The sequence below is a fragment of the Nannospalax galili genome, unplaced genomic scaffold, assembly GCF_000622305.1.
Source record: "Nannospalax galili isolate Female #2095 unplaced genomic scaffold, S.galili_v1.0 scaffold854, whole genome shotgun sequence".
In the NCBI taxonomy this organism is placed as follows: Eukaryota; Metazoa; Chordata; class Mammalia; order Rodentia; family Spalacidae; genus Nannospalax; species Nannospalax galili.
Window position 1 is genome coordinate 1,869,924 of NW_008334957.1, and position 10,985 is coordinate 1,880,908.

Genomic DNA, 10,985 nt, shown 5'->3' on the forward strand with positions numbered 1-10,985 from the left:
TAAGACAGCATCAAACACATTATTTAGTAAATCTTCTTGGCTCTTACAGTGATACCTCCTTGGTTATGAATTCCAGCACTTCTTACATGTCCAAAAATATACAGGACTCAAAATTTTTCTTTTTATAAGTAGATTACTGTGATAATAAATGCTAAAATTTACAGCAATCACTTGTGACAGGAACTGAGCTTTCTGTTGTTGGTATGTTGCTGCTGGCTCTGGCTCTTCAATGATCACTCTTTTAGAGTTATGACTACAAGTTTGACTTGGAAGTGTTTCATGGTAAAACAATGACTTCACTAGAGAAATTAAAATAGAATCTATAAATCACTCTTAGATAGCATATTTACACTTCTAAGCAAGCATCCTTCTAAAAAACAAAACTCCAAATTTCTTCCAACAGAAATGTATTCAGAATATGTTGTGCTTTACCTAATTTCTTTATATGATACAAAATTTGCTAGAGAAGAAAAAATATATGAATAACAACCACTGTAGCAACAAAAAGAAAGTATGCAAAACTGCCTATAAATACCTTAAAATAGATAGGAGCCATGTCACCCACTTCCCTTGGGAGGGGAATGCATTCATAAACCATATGATACTGTTTCTTCATGCCCATGTTAGTCTCCAGAAAGATACAGTCCAATCCTTTATCTTCAAACATCTTTACCAACGATTTCCTAAACATCTAAAGGAAGGAAAAAAAGATGATGTGCATATATTCAAGGACTTTTCCATGTGTGAAAAAGTCTTTAGTTTAAAAATTATCAGTTTGATGGAATAATGTGAGGTAATCAATGCCATTAAAAGCAAATTTTTCTCCAAGTTCAACATAAAAACATACATATTTAAAAAATACTTTTAGGCTATATAGCAGCAAGGCCATTAGGAAAGTTTTTGTGGTTCATTATCATAGGGTATACCAGAACTATTTCATCCTTCGGTGATGCAGAGATCTGACAGTACCAACATGACATGAAATAATTCCCATGTTTCCAGCTGAATGCACTTCGTTCTTTGAGTCATCTCTAGGTTTCCTTATTTATAAACTATTATTACCCATTTAATTGCCCATTCTCCAGTGGACTCATCAGTGCATCTAGACCAAAGTTACTTATGTTTAAGTTGGTGATACTATAGAACATTGTCATTCACAATATGCATTCACATATTAAAAAAATAATCAAGTTTGCACAAGCAATTCTGAATTTAAAATTATTTCCTTTAATACTAAATCTAGATTGTATTCTATCTAGATTATAAGCTAATACTACAATTTATGCATGTTTTATAAATATAACATGTCTAGGTCTTTTTTCGTTTTGATTTGGGGGCAGTGGTTGAGATGAAGTCTCAGTGTAGCCCAGGCTGGCTTCAACTCTATGTATCTAGCCTTTAATTCCCGATCCCCCTGCTGCTACCTCCAAAGTGCACCAATGCTAGGTGTGCTACCACATCTGGTTTAAAAAGAGCAAGTCTAAAATATCCAAAGACAAATATTATGAAACCAGATAAAAAACACATCTATCTCCACTCATTCTATGGGAAAATTTTTCAAAAAAGACATGAAATCAATTTTTTAAATGCATAAACCCACTTGAGCAAAGATGATGAGAGAAGGTGCAATGGAAACCAGATCACAGGGCTGAGGAAATGGCTCCATGAGTAAGAGTGCTTGCTGTGCAAGCATGAGGACCTGAGTTCAGACCTCCGCACCCACAGAGAAGCTGGGGGTGGCCACGCACACTTGTAGCCCAGCAGAGATAGGAGGATCCCTGGGGTTTGCTGGCCTCTAGACTAACTGAAAAACAGTGAGCCATAGGTTCAGTGAGAAGCCCTGTCTCAAGGGAATAAGGCAGAGGTGACTAAACAGGGAACCTGACATCCTCCTCTGGCTCCCATAACTGCACACATAAGCACCACATGTGCATGAATGCACACACACGTCCATACACGCACACGCACACACAATTTCAAAAAGGAATAGGAAAGCAGACCACCCCACAACAGCTGGCTTATGTGCAAAAAGCTGGCTCATATTCTGAGGGGAGGGTAAGCAGGAGATCAGGGAGGAAACCCATGCTACCCTGAAGAAGCCTCACAAGCCTGGCACCACCATGTACTTCCAGAGGCACAGGGCAAACTGTAGCCAAAACAGATGCTTAGCTCAGGCCAAAGCTTTTTGAAGAAGCAATGAACACATCAGATCTCCTCCTCACTAACAAAACACTAAAGGATGATCCTCCAGAAAAGGTAAAACAAGGCAGCTGAGCTGAGGAAATCAGACACAGAGACACACATGTCAAAGCAGAGGTGACAGGAAAGGTTACTGAGCGCTGCTACATTCTCATCATTCTGTCGTCCCCTCAACCCCCAGAACACTGGCAAGCAGACTCAGACAGGAAATCAGTGTCATCTGGAGGGTCTGACTAGCCCGGACAACCAGCGCTGCCAGTTTAGCAGTGAAACGGCCCTTCCACAGATTAACTCTGCAGTGTGTCAGAGTGCTAATAATAAATTTAAAGAGAGGCCGGTGTCATTATATTTAAAGAGACTAACAATTTGGATCTTTCTCATTTGCAATTTGTCATTATTCAAGTGTGTTCTGATGAAACTTTTCTGCTAAAGAGAAGGTCCAAAGTTCAAATTAAATGTTACCAGATAATGATGACTTAAAAACAAATACTTAAAAAAGAGTTCCTGCATTTTTACGCCTTCACCTATGCCCTACTTGAACTTGTAGAGATAAAACTCACAAGTCTGGGAAGAGGAGAGGGAGGAAGGGAGGGAGGGAGGGAGGGGTAATAACTAAACTAACATAATTCTCAAACTGAAAATATGTAATTGAATCTTAGAATATAAATTTGAAATCCTATATATCTACTATAATCTTTGAATATTGTTTACTGACAAAACCAGTACTCAGGAGGCAGAGGCAGGTGGATCTCTGTGAGTTCAAGGCCAACCTGGTCTACATGGCAAGTTCCAGGCCAGCTGGGGCTATAGGGAGACCCTGGCTCAAAAAGACCAAAATGACCAAACAAAACTGTACTACCAAGCTTCAGCAATAATGTGAGATTTGTCCTGTTCTATGATGTGAGTTTGTCACCTTCCAGATTCCCCACCTATACACAGTCTTTCAACATAATCATGTCACTTCTTTAAAGAAAGCAATGCCAAACCAAATAAAACTGTACTACCAAGCTTCAGCAATAATGTGAGATTTGTCCTGTCCTATGATGTGAGTTTGGCACTTTGCAGACTCCCCACCTACACACAGTCTTTCAACATAATCATGTCACTTCTTTAAAGAAAGCAATGCCAATAAAATATTTTAAATTTTAAAAAATACTTGAAAAAGAGTTTCTGCATTTTTCAAACAGTACTAGGTCAAACCACTTTTTAAAATACATCTAATACAATAGATGAATAAGTACAGGGGTACTTACCATAGTATAATTAAATGGAGTTGTCATACATATTTGAGAGTAAAACAGAAATCCCAGAACACTGATTTCTTAGCTATTTCTTAGTATCACATCAATATTCTTCTGGGGATTTTTTTTCTTTTGACAAGAACTATAATGCCATTATTTGCATCTAAGAATCTGGCTTTTCTCTCTCAGTTTTCCGCAATGCCCCTGGCTCACTGAAGTGCAGTAGACACTGTGTCTTTGGGTGCAATGAGCACTTTCCCTCTGCATTTGTCACAGCACCTGAAATGCAAGCTCACGTACTCAGTCTCTGGTGAACTGGGAAGATATTTTCATCCACCTTGAGGCTTTTCATCATATACTTAATTTCTTACAGAAATATACATCATACACACTAGATTCTTGCACTGTATTTTATTCTTTTTTTTGTCCTATATGGGATGGTCGATCCTGAGCCTGCGTGGAGCAAGCTGGCCCCAGACTTCACCAAGTCCACATTTCTTTGCCTCCAATTCTTACGTGTTCGAGGATAGAGAACCAAAAACACACCTTTGCAGGAGGGGATATTTCATTCTAAGTGAAGTAGGTTTTATTATAAATTTTGAAATGTACCGCAAAAAAGCTCTGTGATAATTCTAAAAAACAAATTTCCATACCTTTCCCCTTAAATTATCTACTGTTACTAACACTCACTACTAGAAAAAAAAAATTGCACACAAAAATATTTGCCTGCATTCCTTGTCTTGTTTGGCCTTGGACACAGCAAAATGATCTGACCTTTAAATTCTGCTAGTATAAATATTAAAAGACACAGGGAATGAGAGACTACATCTCATGAAATATGGTCACATTGTTTCCCCTCTGGCATCTCTATCAGCATGTGCAAGACTAGTATATACTGCCAGATCTTCTGAAGTCTTATCAGTTCCACAGTTTCTAGCCCGGACCCTCTGTAACCTCTACTCAGTCGTCAGACACTAAAGACACAAGAGTTTGCTTTCTTTCTTGGTCATTATGAGGTCTTGAAATAATTCAGCTACAACTTCACCCATGCTGTGCCTTTCAGTCTCTCAAACAATCAGGCACAGAAACGAGTATCTGCACACCATGAGGGTGGGAAGTGCAGGCTGGGAGCAAAACCACCCCAGCACAGGACTGCAGACCTGGCGGCTCTTTTCTTCTAATTATTTCAAAGTATCTTTCCTTTTAGTTAAAATTGAGTAAGAGCACTAATTAGAAACCTGACTGATTTTTAAGTAAAAGTAACTGCCATGGTTTCAGTTTATTCAGTAAACAAAAGGCCTCAAAACATGGAGAACATGAGGTAAACAAAAGGAAGTGAGAGTGGGAACAGCATGAGCCACAGATACACACATCACTGACTGGACATAAACCCTGTTAGTTTGTCACCGTTCTTTGCAGAAGTTGCTCCTGAGCCTCCCAGTGACATGGGCATTACAGTACTGACCTGAATCTCCTCCCAGATGTCTTCATCCAGAATAGTTGCTGCTCGATGATGCTGCAGTGGGACAATGAGGCAATGCCCCTCAGTAAGAGACCGGAAGTTGGGTAAACATAAATAAACCTGGGGAAATCCCAACGGTGACATGTTATTTATTCTCAGTTATAAGACAGGATACTGTAGTAAGTTTAAAAATTGCTTATTTGGGGCCAGGTGTGGTGGCGCATGCCTTTAATCCCAGCACTCGGGAGGCAGAGGCAGGTGGATCTCTGTGAGTTCAAGGCCAGCCTGGTCTGCAGAGTGAGTTCCAGGACAGCTGGGGCTACAGGGAGACCCTGTCTCAAAAAGATCCCCCCCCAAAAAAAGCTTATTCGATAAAGCATATTTGCTTAAAAGAAATAACTTTTATTTTAATATTTTCAAAGATGCTTTTTAACCTTGAAAGACTAATGAAAATGGCTTTTAATAAACTGGAAATTTAGAGCACAAATCTGTTTCCATTGCAACACATCGAAGACTAAGATCTCCCAAGAAAGGAAAAGAAAAAAAGCTACTTTCTCTTTGAACTGAGGAGCTATGTACCCACAAGCCCTTGGAACAACAGAGATTTGCAAAATGACAAACTCTACGGATCAGTAATGTTAGTCTTGTGAAGGAAAGTTCCTGGAAAGAATGGCACCTTACACTGATTAGAAGTGATTAGCTGAGCAGATGCTAGCTAAAGACAACAGCTGAGCCTTCCCACTCTTCCAGAAACAGCCTACATGATGTTTCCACCAATGTATTTGGAAAGTGTCCTGAGTTTTTTATTTTATTTGTTCTGTTCTTATAAAAACATCATGGAACTGCTACCATGTTGGAACATGGAGTTTGGAGTAACCTAAATCCGTGTTCCTGGGCCATGGACACTTATATTTGATCCAGAATAAACCATCTCTTTTGTTCCTTTGAGGCAAAGAACTGTTTGGTTGACAGCCTAAATTATGTGTATTAATCAGCTTTTCTTTCTCTTATTACCTGAGAAAACAGAATTAACACAGCTAAGAGAAAGAGAAAATGACCTCAGGAAGGCTTTACCTCTCTGGTTAGGCTCTGCTTATTGACATATATGTATCACTTGTAACCTGGAGCTATTTTTCTATTATATACAAACTTTCTTTTTTAAAAAGAAAGGTCAGTTAGTATGTGTACAGTTAAAAAGATTTCAAGAGGAGAATAAATAATATTCTGCAAAATGGGGCCCAGGGTCTTCAGCTCAGTGGGAGACTACTTGCCTACCATGTTCAAGGTCCTGGTTAACCCCTAATACCACTAAGGTCTGCAGAAGACTTAATTTTATTTTCTAATACTTTTGTCAGGCCTTAGCTAGAGATACTGTGCATGGCAGATACTTCCTCAAAACAATATAAATATAGAAACTAAAAAAAAGAGGCCTCAAATTTCATATGGAAATACATACATATACACACACACAAATAAGATAGCCAAAATAATCTTAAATAATAAAAGAACTGCTAGAAGCAGTTATAGAGCTATAGTAATAGAAAGAGCATGGTACTGTCATAAAAACAGACACATCGATCCGTGGAATAGAACTGAGGACCCAGATTTAAGTCAATGCATTTACAGCCACTTGGTTTTTGACAAAGGATCTACAAATACACACTGGAGAAAAGACAGCACATTGAACAAATGGTGCTGGTCAAACTGGATAGCCATATTCAGAACAATGAAACTAGATCCCTTTCTCACCAGACACAAAACTCAATCCCAAATGGACCAAGGAACTCAACATAAGACCTGATACCCTGAATCTGACAGAGGAGGAAGCAGGGAACACACTGGAATGCAAAGCACAGGCGAAGACTTTCTGAACAGGACTCCTTTGGCATAGGCATTAAGTATAACAACTGACAAATGGGGCCTCATAAAACTAGAATGTTTTGTACAGCAAAGAACACCTACAGAATGGGGAAAAAAATATTTACCAGCTATTCCCCACTGACAGAGGATTAGTATATAGAATGTATGAAGAACTCAAAAAGCTAAACATGAGAAAAATGAACAACCCAACTAAAAATTGGGGCAAAGGGCTCAAAAGGGAGGTCTCAAAAGATGAAATGCAAAGGCTGAGAAATACTTTTTTTTAAATATTTTTTTAAATATTTTCTTTATTATTTTTATTTTATGTGTATGAGTGTATTGCCTGCATGTATGTGAGTGTACCCGTGTTGTGCAATGCTGCGGAGCTCAGAAAAGGGCCTCAGATTCCCCTGGACTGGAGTTAAGGACGGTTCGTAGCCGCCATGTGGGTGCTGGGAATTGAACTCAAGTCCTCTGCAAAAGTGTCAGTGCTCTTAACCACTGAGCCATCTCTCCAGCCCTGAGAAGTACTTTTTAAAAAATCTTCATCATCTTTACTCGTCAGGGAAATGCAAATCGAAACCACTTTGAGATTTCATCTTACCTTACTCAGAATGGCTAAGTTCCAAAAAATAATGACAAATGCTGGTAAGGATGTGGGAAGGGGACTCTTCGCCATGGCTGGTGGCAGTGCACTGGTGTGGCCTCTATGAAAATCAGTGTGGAGATTCTTCAGAAAATTAGAAATCAATCTACCATATGATCCAGCCATTCCACTCCTGAGCACATACCCAAGACTCTGTATTCTACTACAGAGGTACCTGTTCATCCACGTTCATTGCTGCCCTTTTCACAATAGCCAGGAAATGGAAACAACCTGGATGTCCATCAACTGATGGATGGATAATGAAACTATGGTACACTTACATTTATGCAGCTGTTTAAAAAAAGAATTTATAAAATTCACAGGTAAATGGGTACAACTGGAAATAATCATCCTGAGTGAGCTAATCCAGACTCAAAAAGACAAATGTTGCATGTTCTTTATCATAGCTAGATGTTAGCTTTGAATTCTTAGATATGCATGTTTCAATTGGAAAATCCAGGGAGGACAGGAAACTAGTAAACAGCCATGGGGAGGTCAGGGAGGCTTCATAGAAGGGTGGACAGAATGCAATGATATAGGAGGAAAGGGGCATGATCAAGTGGGAAGGGTTAAATGGGATGGGGAATGGGAGAGCAGGGCAGAAGACAGAATATGGAGAGGAATGAAAAACACAAAAGGCCTTTAGAAAAGGCCATATGGAAACCTGTCACCACAGAAGCTTCTGAAAGTGTGTGTGTGTGTGTGTGTGTGTGTGTGTGTATAAAATAAAAACAAATTAAAAGGAGTTACCTTATAATGGGGGACACTGCCCCTACTAGACAACCTAGGCTAGCAAAGTAAAAGTTCAATACCAGGAATGGACTCCCTCTTTTGAAGCTGTTGACCAGGGGACCATAGACCTTCCAACAACACTGGCTATTGCCTTTGCTCTTGGTTACCCACCAGAGCTTGATGGTAAGACCCTGTTGCTGATGACACTACACACAAGGGCTGTAGAATAAACAAGGAGAAATCAAGCTGGTACTGACTTCAAAGCTTCATCTCTACATCTTTAGTCTTCATGGTGCTAAAAAGGTGCTATGTATGCTCCCTGAAGACAAAATTAATCATCAGGCTTCCTCAACTGCGAATCCTGGGAGCTACAGCAACAACTAGCATGGCGAGTTACCTCTGGTGGGGTAGTGAGGAATATTATGGGAGTGACCAACCACTTTCTAATTGGACTTATGGTCCACTTCATAAGATGGAGCCCATATCTGACACTGATATCAGGCCTAGAAACCTGTGGCTAGATAGGGCACAGACAATAGGGGAAAGCATAATACTCTTATTCTGCTAAATAGATATAGTATTGAACTGATTCCTAATAATTTATTGTTATACCCATAGATTAATGCATCTCTTAACTCTCACCAGAGAAGCTTCCTTATCCAGCAGATAGTGATTAACACAGAGACCCAAAACTGGCCTATGTAGAGAGAATAAGAGACTACAGAGTGACTATCCCTGGAAAGGACACCTATATCAAACTTCCGTTCCCAGAGGCTCAGGGATCATTGCATAAGAGGGGGCAGAAAGACTGTAAGAGTCAGAAGTAATGGATGACCATGAAGAAATAGAGTTTTCCAGACAGCTAGGATGTTACTCATATGAGCTCACAGCAGTGATGACAGCATGCTTAAGTCTCATGTAAGCTCAAGCCAGACATAATCTCAGTAGAGACATGGAGAAGTAGGTAAGAAACCCCAATCCTACCTGAGAACCCAGAGGATTCCAGTGGCTACTGGGAACGGGATGGTCAGTCTCATTTAAGGGTGTGACTCTTGGCAGGTTAACCAGACTCCAGTGGATGGTGTAGAAAATAATCAAATGGCAAAGAATCACACAGAGTAAAGAGTCAATAAACTTTAGCTGTGGTGATATTGGTGACCACAGATGGACTGATTTTCAGGGATCCAGTTTAAATTGTAATCATTCTTTTTTAATATAGAGGTTGTAGCACATCTATTTCATTAGAATACAAGCTTCCAAAGCCCACCTGCCCAGAGCACTTACCTAGCTTAGGGCCTGGATTCCATCTTCAACATTGCCCCCCAAAACTAAATTAGTCTAAAAAAATTTTCTAATGTGTTTTAAGTCTCCCTGATTCTTTACTTTTCCATGACAATTAATTAGAATTTGGGACATATCGGATCCACAAAAATTTTCTCAATGTAAAAAATAATAATAGATATTTATTGAAGTAAATGATTATGATATACTATGAAGAACAGATAGATGCCTGAGATAGAAAAGTGAGCAAAGTTAATCTCTGTCTTCATGAAGCTGAAAACACTGGGGAGAGAGAACCAACAAATAAGTAAAACAAGGCAACCTCAACAAACTTCTCGAACTGTGGTCTAGTCTACGAGAAAACAAACAGATCCTATGAAGACAGAACAAAGAGAAGCTACTTTAGACTAAGACCCTGCAGGGTGATTTTAAAGCTGTGATCAAGTCAATCATAAGGTCGGAAGGCTGGAAAACAGCAAAGCCAGGATTTGAACCAGGAAATGTAGCACTGAAGTCCAGAGACTTACCAACAGTATCTCTGAAGGACAGACTCACCCACAACGTGGGCTTCAGGCCACTGAAATACTGACTGAATTCCAGTAACTTAGAGAAGAAAATATTTGACAAACAGAATAAACAAAGCCCTTCCAAAGTTTTATAAAAATCTGAAGAGGCAAATTAGCATGGACCCTTCAGCCTTTACCTAGACAATGAGTGTTTTCTTTCTTACCTTCACGCCGATTGCAACAATAAGATGCTTGGGAAACTGAGAGCTGTCAAAACAGTAGAGACATTTCTCCATTTGTGCAGCAAGACTCTGGTGCTCGGCGATAGCTCTTCTCCTCTGACTCTCCTCTTCACCAACATGTTCTTTCTCAGCTGCTCTGGAGACAAACATGTCATCCAGAGTATAATAATCTCCATCTGGTTTTCCCATAAACTGAAAAAAATCAAAGCAACAGTAGTGGGAGAGAAGGCAGGAGTCAGGATCTTCTCACACAGCAGCGTTCTAGTGTCTTATCATGAATGTGATACCATTGCACATAAAATAATTACTGCACTTTAACCTTGATTCCCTGAACATCAATCCATCTGTAGTCACCAACATCATCACAGCTGACATTTATTGAATCTTTACTATGAGCACTTCTATGCCATTAGATGATTTTCTACTCCTATGAGATGTGGCCATTGCTACTTTCACATAAGTGGCAAGGAAACGACAACACAGGGCGGTTAGGCTGCTTCACCTCGGAGTCAGCACACAGATCTCACAAGAGGTAAATACGCTCTGTTTCATCTCTACTGCGCTAATGCTTCTCCCAACACGTGTACAGACAGATGTTCTCAAACACAAATCATTTTCTTTATTATACTTAAAATCCTTAAAGGGTTCTACATTGTGTACAAACGCGGGTGCAAACTTGTTATAGCCTATAAAGTTCTAGATACAAAGACTTGGTTGTATAAGCCAAAATAACCACGTAAAAATTCTCTTAGCTTTGAGCATGGTATTTAATCAGTCTCTCTCTCTCTCTCTCTCTCTCTCTCTCTCTCTCTCTCT

At 39.5% G+C, this 10,985-nt stretch overlaps 1 protein-coding gene and 1 non-coding gene across 2 annotated transcripts in view; both read right to left on the reverse strand.

The window, feature by feature from the left end:
- Positions 1 to 10,985, reverse strand: part of Cwf19l2 (CWF19 like cell cycle control factor 2) — a gene marked incomplete in the record, with an annotated part of 93,434 nt that overhangs the window by 10,490 nt on the left and 71,959 nt on the right. The window contains 3 exon segments of the mRNA XM_008829717.3: positions 536 to 691; positions 4,906 to 5,022; positions 10,152 to 10,361. Coding sequence (XP_008827939.2) covers positions 536 to 691; positions 4,906 to 5,022; positions 10,152 to 10,361 — 483 coding nt within the window.
- LOC115069719 lies at positions 3,869 to 3,999 on the reverse strand. The gene has a single exon (XR_003848960.1). It is a non-coding gene; the product is annotated as a small nucleolar RNA SNORA38 (small nucleolar RNA).